This window comes from Barbus barbus (assembly GCF_936440315.1).
Source record: "Barbus barbus genome assembly, chromosome: 39".
NCBI lineage: Eukaryota > Metazoa > Chordata > Actinopteri > Cypriniformes > Cyprinidae > Barbus > Barbus barbus.
Window position 1 is genome coordinate 11,142,951 of NC_136717.1, and position 17,612 is coordinate 11,160,562.

The window sequence follows — 17,612 nt, forward strand, 5'->3', positions numbered from 1 at the left end:
AGTCAAAAAGCCACAATAAAAATATTACAAATAGATTATATGCTATGAGCTCAGGAGCTCATGTTCTCAAATTGCAGGTGTTTGGCACTGATATTGTTCTCAGCTTAAGAAACTTTGTCACTCTCTAAATGGCATTGCCTAACAACACACTCCACACACTCAAATTGACAGTACAGCATTAAAATTCAATTCTTGACTCAATTCTTGTGCTGCTAACAGTGTCTGATCCAAAACAAAGGAGGAGGATTTCTAAAACGGATCAGAGGCAGTATTGAATTATTCATCTCACTCAAACGAAGAATTAAACTAATCTATCTGCCAGTGACACACGCAGTTTTCCATGACAACACAGACAGGTGCCAAACAGCATGTGGTGGTGACGGGTTAGCACGGGTCGCTAATAATAAATGAAATGCTCAGTTAATAGCAGCTTGATAGCTTGTGTGTGTGAACATGTTGTGAGATATGATTCATAGAAATAGAATTGTGTTATTCCTTACTGTCCTGCTAAAAACATCTTGAACTAGCCTAAGATAGCTGGTTTTAGCTGAATAGCCAGTGAAAACCAGCAAACCATTTTAGGCTGGTTAAAACTGTTTTTTTTTTTTTTTCTTTCTTTGTAGGAGAGGTAAAGGCAGACATCTAAAGATATGCTAAGCAGTAAACTGTTCACATTCCTCGGATAAGCGAGAAAATCCTTCATGCTGTTGTGGGGCACTAGGCTAGTTTTTAGCTGTCTAGCTGTGCTTATAATCTCCAAATGGTCTATTCTTCTGTATTTCTTCCAAAATACTTAATATTTTATCTCATTTTTGATTAAAATGGTTTCTTCTCTTCAGCTGCAGAACTACTGTAGAATCTTTTTTTCTGTCTGAGCTTGATCTGATCACAGGAAACTATCAGTGAATTCTGGGAGGAGAATCACTGACAGTGGGCTTTTTACATTATTCAGCATTGCAGTGTCTGGGAAACGAACAGGCCTCTGCTCCATATATTATTGTGGATTTTCTGCAACATTTTCATTTTCATGTATTTTCATTTTTCATTTTCATGTAACAACCTGTCACGATTGACATATGGCAGACTACCTTTTGTTGAACAGCTCAGGATTCTGGATCTTGGCATCTGTGTCATAGACGAAGTGCTCTTGTGAGATTGTGACACTGTTGTCAAGACTGTCGTTCTTGCTGATGGTGACGACAGGGTAACCCATCTGCAGCGTCCAGCGGTCCATGACCTGCGTGATGTTGATGTCCTTTCCTTCCCGCTGCATGGCCTGAGACACAAAGTATATCAAAATACATCATACATATACAGATTATCAGAGTAAAAGGTGCCAAGCAAATGGATAGTGTCTGAAAGTGTAAGTGGATTGATGTTGGTTTATGTTAGTTATGTAGGTTATGGTGGGTGGTGGAAAAAGTTTGTAAATAATGCACTAATTACACTAAACCTGATGCTAAACCTAACTGATAGTGTTGACATAAGCAAACGTAGCAAAAACTGATTTGTTGAAGCAATCATGCAATTTTAGCTTGCTTCTAGAAGTCTTTTATTAGAGTATTTGTATTTTTGTTTCACAGAACTCCTAATTGAACAAGCCACATCACAACTGCAGCGCTGTACCAGCTAGGTGAACTACCGAGCAAGTTTACTATGCAAGAAAAGTGACACATACAGTATGGAGCTGGTTATGTGATACAAATGTATTAGTTTACAAATCATGCGCTACGGTAAAAGAGTTTTAAGGTCATAACATAGTATTGTGCAAGTTTTTATTTGATAACCCACCCCTAATCATAATTTGTGTGAAAAGGAATTAAAACCACTAGTATACTGTCCTACAAAGGCAAAAGTCCTTAACTCACTAGTGTGAGACTGAGAAAAATTACTTTAAATTTTGTATTTGTCCAGCCAAATTGAAAGAAAATGATCTACATTAAAATAATGTGGGCTCAAACTATTTTTTTTACCCCTATTTTGAAGTTACTGTACTCTGCTTTTGCATTGTCTGCAAAAAAAGAGAAGTCACAACAAGACAAAAGGCAGTAACTTCCACATTATCAATATTTGGTTGCTGATCACCATTTACAAAAATGTTACAGTAACGCCTGTATAAAATCTAGTGATCATGGACTGTCTCATATAGGCTTTTGCAAAGTATTGTGACTCTATTAAAGGTAGTTTTTTTTTTACCCTAACAACCAGACTAAAAGTAAAACCTGTGACCATTTTGCAAACAATTTATTTGCTATGCTTAGTAATGGAAAACAATGCTAGACATAGCATAATTGCTTTTATATTGATTTGAATGAAACGAACGACTTGTGGATTTATGTGAATGCCAGCAAGCAAGAATGATGCTCAGAATGCTTGTGGATTAGACATCTCCGACAACGTTCATCGCCATGGATTGATTTTATCTGGTTACAAGAAAAGGTAGGGTAAGGATTTAATTGTGAACTGTTAGTAGGCTACTGATTTTATGATTGATCATGATGCTACAGCATTCGAGTCCACACCATAGACTATAAAAAAAGTCCATACACGTCCAACTAGAAGTGACAGCCTGGTGAATAATCTGCATTATGAAAAAGAAAAAAAAATCTTTAATTAATTAATTAATTTTTATGTATTGCTGCCAAGGTATCTAGTTCTTTACAGTGCTTTGTTATATGGAGCTGTTTGGTAGATCACGATCTAATTCGTTTGTCTACACCGTAATTAAAATGCGGAAAACTTTAATGGACAGTTTAAAAAAAGGCAGAACACTGTATAACTCCAAGCTGTAACCGTACCTTAATTTTGATTCGCAGTTAAACAAAGGCAGAACGCCGTAACTCAATTTGAGCGTTCCAAACAAAGTGAAACAGCCGTAACTGATGTTATATGGTGTTCTGCCTTAGTTTCCCCGGGGCTTTTCGAAGTACAGTTGAGACCACCCATTATTTTCTTGGGAAAACAAAGAAATTGACTCAAGACACTTATGCACATAATAAAGGATATCTTGAATGTCCCAAAAATATCAATAACTCATTTACGACCAAATTCAAAGTTATGGTCTTTTGCCTTTGTACGGCAGTATTAATTTCACAAGTTCACACTTACATATAATAAATAGAATAAAGTTAATTTTTGGTGTGCTGTCCGAGGGGAGGACTCTGAGCTTGGAATTTTGGCCCGAACCCAGAGTACCCCCCCCCCCCCTACAGGTTAGGACAGGAATAAGTGCAGAGAAGGGGTGGTGGAGGAATGCTGCAAAAATGTCAATGAACAGAGGTAAGACTGCTGTGTATATATATATACATGCCTCTTATCTTGTTTACTGGGTTGATTGCTGATTGTGCTCCTCTCGTGTTAATTTGGTTAATTATCTGAATTTGCGCCTCCTGAACTTTGTTAATAAAACATAATTTCAGTTGGAAACTGCAGTGAATTGTATGTATAGGTACATTTGTGAAGTTTTACAAAAATGTAGGTAGAGGTACGATTTTCCAATGAGCCTAAGGTGAAATAAGAACCCATTCAGGTCTTTTAATTAAAAACTCTTAGTGAATAGAAAGGTGATTAAACTTCACCGTTCTCGTAAACCCCATACGCAGAAACATCACAAGGCAATTTCAAGTTATCTAATCTCTCTATAGAAGAGCAATGCTTGTAAAAGAGCAGAATTAGATTTATGAGTCTGATTTCTTCAGACTCCTCCTATTTTAAAGAAGTAAAACATAAAATTGGATCTCACGGCTCATTAATGAGGAAAGCTCGTAATGTGACTGAGTTTTGTCCCTGAAGGAAATATACTGCCTACATGGTTCCTTTTTGTTCTTTGAAAATGCTATATAAATGGCTCAGCACGGTGGACAACTGGCAGTTTTCTGTATGAACTGTTTTCAAAAGCTATCTTTTTGTATGAGGAACATTTTAAAGCTTTATGGAGTTTCATCTACTTTTCAATGCAGTACCCATTTTAAAAAGAATTACCATTCTGAGTATGTGACTGAAAAAAACATTGGAAACACATTTAGAAAGTATTCAAACTATCATTTAAGAAAAAGAAAGAAGCTGTAGTCTTTCGCATCTCTGTTAGCATGCATGTAAAGTCAGTATTTTGAGATTTCAGCTCCGTCTTAATGTAACTGTCTGTAAAGGCAGTGACTCATTGGCTTCTCAGACATTTTTCATCATTTCATTTCACTGCATTTTAAAGATGTGCAGCATTTCATGTTTACCAGGGTCAATTGGTAGTTTCTTTAAAAATTGGTTGTAAACCAATGGAGATTTACAATGTTTCTACAGCAGCACAGAGTCAGTGTGTTGTGGAGACCCGTGGGATTGGAAGGGGAATGTGGTGGCAGAAACAAAAGTGCTCTGTCAGGCTCTCTTGCATTCTGCAAACATCAACCTATCTAGATCAGTCGAGCATCTGAACTTCCCTTCTCCAGTGTAACTGGGAAACTCTTGCTTATAACAGATGATTCTGACCATTATGAGTATAAAAATCTGAGACTAACCAAGCTTGCATGAGATGACTCGGCTATTGTGGAAAACACCAAATGAGACCAGACGACTTCTCACAGCTGTCAATGACTCATGGTTTGTTTACAACGTGGATACTGAAGAGGCTCTGCAGAGGCTGATGACGGCAGCTGATGTTCCTACATTATGAATCATTTTCTATAGGACAGCTTTCAGGAAGCTACTGTACCTTTGCCCTGGCGGATATAATTAAAGGAAGGACGGTCCGGCGATGGGTCGTGAGCTTGATAAAGGGCTTTGTGGGAGCTAAGCACTGCCAGATTATTGCAGCAAATTGGATTTCATGAATAGCTAATGAACACAGTTCATGGACTGTTAATGTAGCTAAATTTGTCAGTGCCTGACAAACACGGTCACTGAGAGGATACTGAGGTCCAGGGCCCTTTCACATAAATTCACCTTTAAATCCGTTCTGTTTTGAAAGAGAAAATGAAGAAGCGACTCCCATCATTTTGGGAGAGTGATGTGAATGACAAAACGCTTCATACGACGCTGATAGCTGCTAAATGTCCTGCTGTTCCATTACAAACTATAATAACTTTGAGATTACGCTTGAAAGTAATCTCATTAAAGTCATGACACTTTGTGAGACGAGCGAGAGGGGACTTGCTGAGAGTCCTCTGGTTTTAAAAGCGCATCTCTGTGCTTTGAGCTGATGACTTGAACTCACTGTGATTTCACCGTTTACTTCCTCAGGTGCTAGCAGTTCCTCTTGCTCCTACTTTTAGTGGTTTAAGCTTTTTCCATGTGCCTCTTAAAAAGCTAAAATCTTACATATTAGATAGCTATGGTTTTAAAATAAGTCTGTATTATTTATAATTATTTATAATTTAAACAAGTTGTTATTTAAATTAGAAACTTTGCATTAGCATTGCAGCATTTGTTGTTTCGGTAACTAAACTGAAGGAATTATGGGAAAGGCACATAGTTGCTAAACCCGCTATGGTATTACAAAAAGACAGAAAAACTGAATCAGCAGATCAGTGTTTCTGTCAGGAGGGAGGCACTCTTGCCAAACCTAATAAGAACTGTATTTTTGAGGCCCGAGTGAAGCATCTAAATAGGTCAACTTTCCTTCAGCAGAAGATTTTTCTTGGGTTATTCTTGGCTACACCTGAGCTGAAGGGCAGATGCTCATGTTTAATTTTGAGAAGCTCATCAGGCTTGTCAGCAATTATGTGACACTTCACTAATCGGGTCTGATAAGGTTCAACTAATTTATAAGTTAATTAAAATCACCAGAATCAGCAGTAGCAGCAAGCCTTCATTTTCAGTATCTGTGAACATTTGCATGAAGCAGGTTGATTTCTGGATCAATATGTGACCTTTCCCTGCAGAGAACGTTTCCATTCTAAGAGAAACCTCAAGTGTAAAAGCGAGACTATTAAACACAACACAGCCTCCATATGGAATATGTAAATTGGAAATGCCTCTTTCCCATGTGGCATTTCCATAAAACCCTTATGTGTTGATGTGAGTAGGTGGTGTATTGGCATAAATTTGATGATGTGCAGTTATATAATGGCCTCTGACCTATATGCAGCATGTGAATCTCTGAACACCTGCCTGCAGGAGATGCACTGGGTGAATTTAAGTAGGTTGAACACAATTTCACTCGCCACTCAACACTCACTGACCCCAGCACTGATTCCTGCTCGTGGATGGAGGTCTCCCACCCAAAAAATGCATAAAATCTCACCTCGGAGAATTTGTTCCACAAGTCGTCTCTCGCCGCGTTTCCGTACATGTGCGTCATCAAGTAATCCTGCAAACAGACAGAGACCGAGATCAATATTGGAAGAGAAATAAATTGGACTTGGACGGGAACGGTGAACTTGGGAAACCAATAAGATCAAACAATAACATTACTAATCCTCTCAATTCAAGCTGAACGTATGCAAATTAGCAGCAGATGTTTGGGTGTGATTGGCTGGCAGTTCAAGGAGGACCATAAGGAGGCCAATTAGAGACTGATTATGTTGTTCGCATCAATGCTGCATCAGCATGTAACTAAATGAGCAACATACAAATCAGCAACATGATTTTACTTCATGAGTTTCTTTCTAGACTTTTAAGATGGTCAGTTGTTCATATTAAAATACACACCTAAAGTTTTGAAAAATTAACAGGAAAAAACGATTTATTCGCTTAGTAAAAACGTAAATACTCTTACAGTACAAAAAAAAAGTAATGTAATAGTATATACTAATCATAATAATACATGCAGTAGTTGTATTCACATGTGGTACTTCAGTTTGAATCTCATGTTAATCTTGAATACCTATTAAAGGGGTGGTTGATTGTGATTTCACTTTTTTAACTTTAGTTAGTGTGTAATGTTGCTGTTTGAGCATAATATCTGCAAAGTTACAATGCTGAAAGTTCAATGCAAACGGAGATATCGTCTTCTAAAATTATGGCAGTTTAATGCCTACAAAAATGGCTCATAGGAACATGCAACAAAGGGGGCGGGGCCATGTTGTGCTGCTTCAGAGAAGAGGAAGAGTTGTTGCCATGCTGTCAAAACTAGGGGTGCATGGAAAAAATCTATTCATGTGAATCACGATTCTGTCTTCTAACGAAACGATTCTACTGGATTCACAAGTTTCAAAATCAATGTTGTAAAGCAGTATTTCTTAATCCTGTTCCTCGTGTCTCCCTGCTATGAGAAGCGTTAAACGTTGTATTACAGCTTTAATCTGGATAAAACCGTATATGGGCTTGATAAAACCAGGAAATCATCAGAGGGGTGTAGAATAAAGGTAAAAAAGAGTCACGAGCACGCAAAGCATTCGAATAGTGATTGTCTGACATAAATAATTCCCTTAAAGATGGGTTCTTTGGGAAGCTGAACAAGGTTATCTTTCCTTCACAACCAAAAACACACTTCTTTGGTGACATTCGTTGATTTTGTGGTCAAAAACAAAATGTAAAATCTTTCTCGAGCTTCCGTACTAACTTCAGAACTTCCGTAACCCGAATAATGCTTTTGCTCTCACTCCGATGCGTTTCCCAAAAGCAACTATGGTCGCAAGTTCCATTGTTACAAATAGAGTTCAACAGAACTAACAACTATATTTATCTAACAACGGTTTTGGGAAATCCACCCCTGGTTGATGTGTGCTCTTGCTTTTCCTACAGAAGTTCCCATATAAGGAATTTCACCCTTTATGATGTCATTCATGGCCATACTCTGAAAAAAAACAACTTTCCGAAACTTATATGAACCCTGAATGAGCGCATTTGGCACAGAAATACTCTGTCAAGAAATACTCTGTCATACATCATACTCGTTTTTTGAGACTTTTTTGAGAGTCATGTTTAGCATGATAATCCAACTCTTTAGCAGTCATCCTCTTTAATGTACAGTATTCTATTACAAGTGCCTTGACATCAAACACGGACAAATCTGCATAGAAAAGTGGATGTAATATCTGTATTGTGTTGTATTATTGAAGCTAAGACACCGGTGGGTGTTCATTTAACTGCTAACAGACTTTAATCTGTTGAACGCCAAACGCTACATTTTCAGTGTGTCTGTTCTGCCCTGGAGTCCCAGTGATACAGGTGGTGGGCGACATGAAGAAGGAGTCAGATTCTGGAGAGCACATTTACATGCATCTGATAAGAACATCTGGTGGGAAGCCTTTTGCCTGGTGTATACGAGATTCTTCGATAACTCTTGAGTGACCGTGAGCGATAAACCCATCAACTGTAATCCGCTTGCTATTGCTGGAGCCAAGAGAACATGCTGACAAAAAACTGCATGTTCTCTGCTAATACTGGTTGATGTCTTCTGTAGAACACAAATGGAGATATTCTGCAGAATGTCCAGGCTGCTCTTTTCAATACACCCAAAACATAGACTATATTCATGTTTTTAAACTCTTCTTAAGTCATAAGCTATCTTTGTGTGCTAAACAGACCAAAAAGGTCAAATTTTCCACAGTATTAAACATCAACAATACCAGTAGTCAATACCATTACTGCAGACACACTTCACTGGCTCTTAAAGAGGGGTGGATTTTAAGTGAATAACAGAAGAAAAAAAAAGGATTTGCAATTGCATGATTGTGAGAAGATCACGGCAGCGTTTTGGGATGAACTATTCCTTTAATAAGGCCGTTATTTAAGCCTTTGCTTCATGAATCGAATCAAAATGGGCACTTGTTGAAACGTGAACAGGCGTCATGCTGAGAGGTCTGAGCAAATTGCATTGGGATCCTGAAAGCGTGACCCAGTCCAGCTGGCCTTCATCTCTCTACATGCTCTGTTGAGCTCTCCGAGAGTCTGGGATTTGAGTCTGGAGCAGAACCAGATTCATGTTACCATCCAGATGAATCTGTTTTAAACCAGATCAATTCCTCTTCCTTTCTCTCTCCTCCATCAGTAGAGTTATTGCCCTGAAGCGAAGTGACCATGTGTTCCAATCTTGCCTCTGATAGGGCCGTCACAGTGTGTTGTCATTATTTTGACACTGATGTGTTCTGCTGACTGCCACAGCAAGAGGTAGAAGGAGTAAAAATAAAATCTAGTTGCCATATCAGTCCCAGTCAGTCAGTCAGATGCAAAAGAGCGATATAGATATATAGATATATTATAGATTAACTTGAATGTAAATATAATATTTTTGTTAAATAAATACCCCAATGACCATGTTTTCTCATTTTAATTAAAATTCATTTTTGATTATTATTATTATTATTTACAATTTTAATGATTTTTTTTCTGTTGTTGTTGTTGTTGCTGCTGCTTAAAACATTTCAAACTGGTAACCATTCTGAAATTAACAACTACATAAATAAATGCTATTAGACTGAAATCCTAGACGGAACAACCTTACTATGAAATTTGGATTTTTATTATTATCATGAATACTTCACACTGATTGGTCAATTGTTGCATTTTGTGATTGTCTAAGGACATTTAATTCTATATTTGACCACTGTCCCTGCAATCCAGTCTCATTCAGAAGGTAGAAATTGCACGCTGAATGTGATTGTGGCAGAATGACATTCCTACTCTGCTCATTTACATGGATTTGCATGGCAGCGAGGGACCAGTCAGAGCCACTTTATGTTGGTGTTGACATTTTCCAGTCTGCTTGGCCTAAAATTGTGTATTTTAATTACTATGTTGCTATCCACCACTGTTTAGTGACCAAAAGCTTTTATAGAGAGACAGGAAACAGACAATCCTGGCAGCTGTTTACTGTTTACATATGTGACCCTGGACCACAAAACCAGTCTTAAGTCACTGGGGTATATTTGTAGCAATAGCCAAAAATCCATTGCATGGGTCAAAATTATTATAATATATATATATATTATTATTATTATTATTAATCTTTTTGATGGTCATTTCACTTTTTTCTAAAGTTTTACTTCATAACTCAACAGATTCCAGTGGGATGGTTGAGTGTGTAATTAATTTACTCTAATTAGCTATGGCTAGTTACTCCTCTGACACTCTCCAAGACAGAATAATATCCCGAGCGTTTCGTCATCAGATATTATAACCACATTCGGTTTTGGTTTCTGATTCGCAAAGTCAAATTACTTACAAAGGCAGACAAAAGATTGATCACTTTCGATATGTAAAACCCCCGGAGCTAAAACACGAGTATTCAGCGAGAGCCTTCACCACAACAATCAAAGCATATCATAAATAATTCATTATTCATGCAACTAAATGAGTTCCCTCAAAAGTAATACAAGAAGAAATATGTCTACAATTTTCTTGCATATGAAAGTAATTTTGAGGCAATGGAGGTAGATTGTTTGGAGAGGTGCTGTGTTTACCTACTCTTCCCATCAATCACACAGAGACAGACAGAGATACTGAAAGTTCCCATAAGAGAGAGAGTAATAATGAGCCGGAACAGCCAAGCCAGAGGGGCTGCTGGGAGAAGAAGAGGAAGATGGAAAAATGGATCTTCTCTGTGTTCCAGAATATTGGGAAATTGAATCGAGGAGTATCTGCCTGTATCATCTGTGTTCAGAACGAATTATTAGCCCACAACATCAGCAGGGAATCTCACAGACTGCCATTCTCCAAGTCAGGAAGCTGCTGAGAGCCGACAGACAGGACTATGAAGCACCGAATCCAGGGAAGAAGCTTCCAGCAGTTCAAAATCACATCCAGAGAATGAAGATGGACTGTAACACGCTGAAGTTTATTTCTCCAGGGCAGGAGCGTACTTGTCCTCTGCTATTCATAGGTCAAGCATTTTACATTTCCAGAATGAATATTTCCTACATCCTCTAATATGATCCATCTGAAAGTGATTTTAAAAACAATGGGCAGTGTGTGTAAATGAGACGCGGGTGCTTCATCACTCCAGTCAGCTGTATGAGCCTCAGAAGCCATTCAGACCTCATTTATGACTCCCTCTATTCTTTTATAAGAGGCATTCATCCACCTGCATCAGCAGCCCATCCACCATTTACCAATGAAGACGCCCTCATCCTCACAGAGAGAGAGAGTGAGAGGGATGGGTAATGCTGGTCCGGATGAGACTAAAGCCCGTCTGCTGCTTCTGAACTGTTCAGCATTCACAACTGTCTGCTGCTTCAATTATGCAGCGACACGAGGAGGAGAAGAGATGCCACACAGAGCAAAAGACAGACACTGAGAGAGAGAGCCTCAGTGAACAGACGAAGACAGACAGCAGACGAGCTGGATCACTGGAATATGTGTGAGGTTGTGCCTCTCCTCCTAAATACTCAGACTTTCAGATCTAGAGCAGTTTCGGAGTTCATAAGGCACTATATTCAGCATTAAGAAGAAACTATGATTAATATAAGGTACAAAAAAGAGAAAAGAAAACAAATAAATAAATAAATACAACTGTGATCAAACTGATTAATATAAGAAAATACAATATAAAAATAATAATAATAATAATGTAAACAGATAATACAACCCAAATTCCAGAAATGTTAGGACGTTTTTTTAAATTTTAATAAAATTAAAACTAAAAGAATTTCAAATCAAGTTAGCTAATATTTTATTCACAATAGAACATGCATAACATAACAAATGTTTAAAGTGAGAAAGTTTGCAATTTTATGCACAAAATGAGCTCATTTCAAATTTGATGCCTGCGACAGGTCTCAAAATAGTTGGATTCAAAAGTCAAATTTAACAAATGTCCCAACATTTCCGGAATTTGGGTTGTACAACAAAAAGATTAAAAATAAACAATAAATAGCAAAAAAAAAAAAAAGAAAACAATAGCATAGTAAAATGAAATCATTTTATTTTCAATTATTAATTAATACAATAATTAAAATTAAATTATTTTATAATTTTATGTTTCTGCTTATTTAAATCAAAAATGTTTCATTGTGTTCTTTTTTATTTTCATATAAGATAAAATATCCTGTGCCTAAAACAGACATTTTACTATAGTATATATTGCACAAAACCAAGCTCACTAATTACAGTTATAGCTAAGATAAATGGACACATACAGTATGTTTGCATTAGACACGTCAGTCTGTTGGTCTGACATATATTTGTGCTGTGATATAAAGCTTGTATGCGCAGATTCTACATCTGTAAAAGCATTAAATGTGTTGCTCTGCAGAAAACATGACCTGATTGTGCTTCCAAACACTAATAGCAACATTAAACCACAATAACAAAAATAACCCAGAAAACAACTCTGAAACTGTCAGATTTTTTTACAGCATCTCAGGCATAAAGAAAGAAAACGAGTTATGGATATTTTGAAAAGTGATTTATGTGAAGGTGAGGAATCTGCATGTGAGCCTTGCACCTCTGAATCTTTGTGAACTCTCACATTAAAGGAGGAGAGATTTTTACCTAAACTCATTTACATTTATTCATTTACAGACTGACTCTCACTGGATTCAAACCTGTTTGTTCACGGCCCAGATCCTTTAACCACATTACAGGATGTAGCTTCATGTAGCAGCCATATGGTGTCCACAAAACTATTAATACTCTCTAATAATACTTGAGGAGTTCTGCTGTTCACTCCAGAGGAGGTCTGACTGCTAGATGGACACAGAATGAGCTTCAGAGAACTTAAAAACACTCTACATAATATCAGCCATCTACACAATATCAGATACAGTATATGTGTTTTAATGCAGCGGATGTGTTTCACCATTACTGTAAACCGGTTTAACACAGAGAATGATTCTGAAACTTCTGATTGTAAAAGTTTCAGATATTAAATTAAACACATTTAATCACTTGTCTGATTGTGCTGCTTTCACCTCAAGCGTGATGGCAGCGCGTGATGTGACAACAAGCTGTTGTAGCTCTAAAGATAAAGAAACACATGTAAACCGACACGGCTGCATGATCTCTCAAACATACGAGACACTCAGAGCAACCTGAGGGGACTTGAGAAACTGAACATTCACTGAGATATTCAAGTGTTAAATGGTGCGATTCATTTGTAACACAATCAGCTCTCATTCACAGGATTTAACAAGGATTGAGTTTTTGAGAAAAATTAATTGAGAAGTATTTTAGGTATTATGCCACAATCCATTAGGAGTAAAACAAACATACATGTTAATTCATCTGTGACCACAAAGAGAGAAGATGAAAGAAAACTATTGACTTACATTGAGGCCTCTCTGGAATAGCGGCTGTCCCATGACATTAGCCAGCATTCGGATCAGAGCGGCTCCCTGCAGACACACCAGAAACACACACACATTCAGTAAAAGCTCTTCTCTACACATTAATTTAATCACAAAATATACAGTATGAAAGTACAGTAATCCACCTACAATGGAAGTCAACGGGGCATGACATTCTGTAGGGTTTAAAATAAAAAATGTGTAGCTTATATTTTTAAAAGCGCTTATATTAATTTGTCCATACATAATTATGTGTAATTTGAAATGGACAGTTGACAAAATCATAATTCTAGGGATGCACAATATTATCGGACTCGGAATCGGCCGATAATGGCTTTAAATGTAAATATCGGCATCACCCGATATGAAAAATTATGTCGATATGTCTTGCCGGTAAGAGGAATACATTAACTCACATGTGCTCAGGGTGTGCTAGTGATTACATCACATCAACAGTGTGGCTCATTCTTGAAGCAAAGCGACAGCAGTGACGGCCTCCCCCTGGGTCCTAACGTCCGTTTGGTAAGGAGTTTTAAGGGGGTGTTTTAGGGGGTGCTGTTGGCCTACTTCTAATTAAATTAAAAGTAAAATAGCCTACACAAGTAACATTTAGACTGTGCTTCTGATTAAATAAAGCAGTAATTGATGTCATAAAATAAAGAGTATGTTTTGATTTAAAGGTCAGAAGCTATAGCTTGCATGAAAAAAACAAGACACTAAATTAAATAATTTTATTTGATTTATATGATTTATTCATTAATGTGTAATATGTTTTATTTTTTAAACAAATCATAAGCTCTAAAAGATTTTTACAACTCTTTTGCTTTAGGCCATCTACAAATGTTAAATCTTATAAATAAAATAAAATGTTAGGGTTAACACGGCATCTTTCTTGGGGAAAAATTTAACTATTCATATATAATTTATTTCTAGTTATTTTCAAAGCTTCAATGTGCTGTCAAAAAACCTTCATTATGGTTTATTTAATTCTAATAAATAAGTTCTTGTTAAAAACTAACCAAATTAAAAATATTTTGCTTATAATTTCTGCACAGGAGAGACTTGGTGTTGTTTCCAAACAAAAAGGAAATATATCGGTATCGGTATCAGTATCGGCCAAAATGATTTGAAAAATATCGACATATTGGATATTGGGAAAAATACAATATTGTGAATCCCTACATAATTCTATTGTTCTGTTGGTGGGACTTCTTTTAGGCGAATGAATTTGTGGTTATGAATGACTGCTGTTGTAACAGGGCGAACGAGACGAGAGATGTGCGTATCCATACGCAAAGCTTTTATTAACAGACATGGTCAGAAACAGGCAGTGTCGAGCATCAGCAAACAGATATGTAAAAGGCAAGAAAAAAAAAGTATTCCTACGGCTAGCGTGTGTCATTGATCGGAGAACAGAATCCAGAGGGCTTGACAACAGAGGTAATCTGTAAACGCAGGGGCAAACAGAGTCCAAACAGCAAGACAATAGGGCAATCCAAAATACACTGACAAAGATCAAGATACGAATAATTCAGGCAATAAATAAGATAAACTAGACTGAGACTAAGAAAACATAGAATGGCTTCGTAAAGCAGCTAACACTTGGAGAGTGATAAACACAGAACAATATTTGGCAGTTTGAGAACGATCTGAGTGGGTGTAATATAGTAGCTGTGTCTCATTTAGAAGGCTGGGTCCTCCGGAGGTCTCATCCGAAGGGTGCATACGTCATCCAGGCTGTCTCATTTCAGAAAAGCAAGTAGGACACTCCGAATGCGACCTTCGAATGTGACTTTCCTGTCTTTCACAGGAATTCGTAGGATGCATCAGGTGTATCCTTCGTTGCTACAGATAACCCACAATTCTTTGCGTCACCATAAACAACCGTTGTTAATTTGAAAAATGCCGGCGCTCGCAGATGTACACACAAGCGCAGATGTGGTGTTTTCAACTTAACTTAAAGTGCCTCCAGTAAAAACAGATAAACTTTGTTCTTAATATCCTCCTCCTTTGTTTCTCTGTTTTTCTCAGATGTCTGTTGTATGTACGCTGCAGCTCCTCAAACATTGAGCAAAATAAAACAAGTAAAAGCATTTTTTTTTTTCAAATTGCTTTCCAAATTTATAAATAAGTAGTGTGAGAGTGCAACGATGCTCTAAATGTGTTGGCAAATCAACGTGATACTTCCTGTTTCCTTTTCCGCCCGTCCTATGAAGGCAGTCTCGTTTAATTCTAAGTTGAGGACACTTCGTATACATTACGCATCCTACAGAGGATGCAACCTCCAGAGGATTCGACCCCCGGAGGACGCAGTCTTCTAAATGAGACACAGCTAGTGTGTGTGCGTGATAGCATTCAGGTGAGCGTGTGATTGGTTACAGTTGTCTGCAATAGATGATGGGAAATGCAGTCCAGAGTGATGTGTAACAGTCTGTGTGGCGTGAAAGCCAATGTAATGGAAGAGCGATCTCTGGTGGCTAGCGGATGGAAGTCTATGGACAGAATTCATGACAGTTGTAATATTAATTTGCATTTTTGGAAATTAAATTAAATTAACATGCTTCTACACAGCAGAACCTGTTTAACAATATTTAATAAAAGTTTAGTTATTAACTGTGACCCTGCTTTTTTTTCAGCAGCTCTTCTTTTCAAGTATTCAAGGTTTGTCTAAACAAGAACTCCATAACGCTCGTCCTGCTGATTTCTGCAGTTTCATAAATTTGTATCTTTCTGACTTTGAGTGACTTTGACATGCTCATTTGACAGCATCTATTTCCTATCTCTCCACATCCCATCCTCTACAGCCTGTGTGATGAGTGTCACTTCCTGTTAGCGCTGAGGGCTCATGGGATGTGTTGTGGGAAATCAGAGTCCTTAGAGTGTGAGGAGGAAGTGATGAGGGACGGCTGGGTGTCAGGATCACTGCAGTTTGACTGACAGAGTTCATAACACCATAGAGCCTGTAGGGAAACAGGGGGAGGGGCTTGAGGAACAGCAAGAACCAATCAGAATCCGGCTTTGCATTGGCTAACTGTTGGAGGGAGAGTTGGAGCAGAAACTCAGATTTTCAGTGGATGGAAGATTTTATCTGCGTTTGAACTCTGATAGAGGACAATGATTTTTCTTTACTGCTCTTTGTGCCTTTAATGGCTTTCAGATGTTCAGGATGAGAGGATATATTTGGGCGCTGGAGTTATTTAAAGTATGTTCCAATAAGAAAGAGGTAATTAGACGTCGTCTGGTCTGAGATGAAATGTTTATTGTGAAGCTGAAGTCCCCAGGGGACACAAAACCTTACAATCTCTCAGCGTAACAGTTTCTGTCCTCGACTTACTAAAAAACACGTTTTTAATTAAACTGTGTTTCTTGTGTGTGTGAAAAGACTTATAACAACGCGACTCCATTTACAATTCTCAAAGATATACTGAGAAGTCTTTAGCTGGGAGAAAAATAACGAGCAAAGAGAGGTGTTTACTGGACTTTTTACTGGATTATGTTTAACGGTGAAGTCCTGACATAAATAACTGACTGATTTACACTGACGATACTGCTATTTTACAAAGTCATTGTTTCTCTTCTGCTGAAATGAATGTGGAATTGCACTGAACTTTATTTCTGTTCAGTTTTGAGTATAAACCAGTTCATTCAGCTCAGCTCGATATTAAAGGTTTATAATCATTTCCATCATGCAGCTGAAGCCTGTAGGAGCTGATGAGAGATTCTCTTGCCTTCTTATACGCGATCCAGTCAAACACTCTGTCGATGTCTGTGGCTTCAAACACTTCCTGAGAGATCGGATGAGAACTGGCCAAACCGTCCAGTAACATCACCTCATGAAGAACATCAGTCAGAAACCTCTGCTTCTCCTGTGGATGACAGACAGACAGAGACTTTATTCTGTTTTACAGTATCAAACATAAAAGTGTCACATTAAATCTTCTGTAAAAATCAGGTTGAGCTGCTCTATAAATGAAATTAGAAAGTGGTTATGGGAAAATCCAGCTCATAGTTCTCACGACTGAAGCCTTTATTCCTGCAGCAGCTTCCCGCAATCCACTGATATGATAAACATTCACTGCCAACACACGAGAGCTGACACGACTCACTCACGAGAGAAACACTGCTGTGTGTGTGTGTGTGTGTGTGCGCACGAGAGTTTTTGTGACAAATGACGACATAAATTAGTATAATGACACAGGTATTACAAGGTGAAGGTGACTTTTCAGGACATTGACCCATGTCCCCACTTTTCAAAACACTTTTAAATGATACAGAGTGAGGTTTTTTGGGGGAAAGTTGAAATGCACAGTCTGCTGTGAGGGCTAAGTGTAGGTGTAGGGTTGGTGTAGGGCAATAGCACAAACAGTTTGTACAGTACAAAAACCATTACGCCTATGGGATGTCGCCAATTTTCACAAAAACAAACGTGTGTGTGTGTGTGTGTTTGATTTG

At 37.8% G+C, this 17,612-nt stretch overlaps 1 protein-coding gene across 1 annotated transcript in view; it reads right to left on the reverse strand.

Annotated features, from left to right (window-relative positions):
* LOC306858358 (thyrotropin-releasing hormone-degrading ectoenzyme-like) overlaps positions 1–17,612 on the reverse strand; it is a 120,485-nt gene that overhangs the window by 35,720 nt on the left and 67,153 nt on the right. Inside the window, exons 6-9 of the mRNA XM_079398864.1 lie at positions 16,889–17,026; positions 13,143–13,208; positions 6,236–6,301; positions 1,089–1,276 (exon numbers count right to left, since the gene is read on the reverse strand). Coding sequence (XP_079254990.1) covers positions 1,089–1,276; positions 6,236–6,301; positions 13,143–13,208; positions 16,889–17,026 — 458 coding nt within the window. The remainder of the gene's footprint in view (positions 1–1,088; positions 1,277–6,235; positions 6,302–13,142; positions 13,209–16,888; positions 17,027–17,612) is intronic.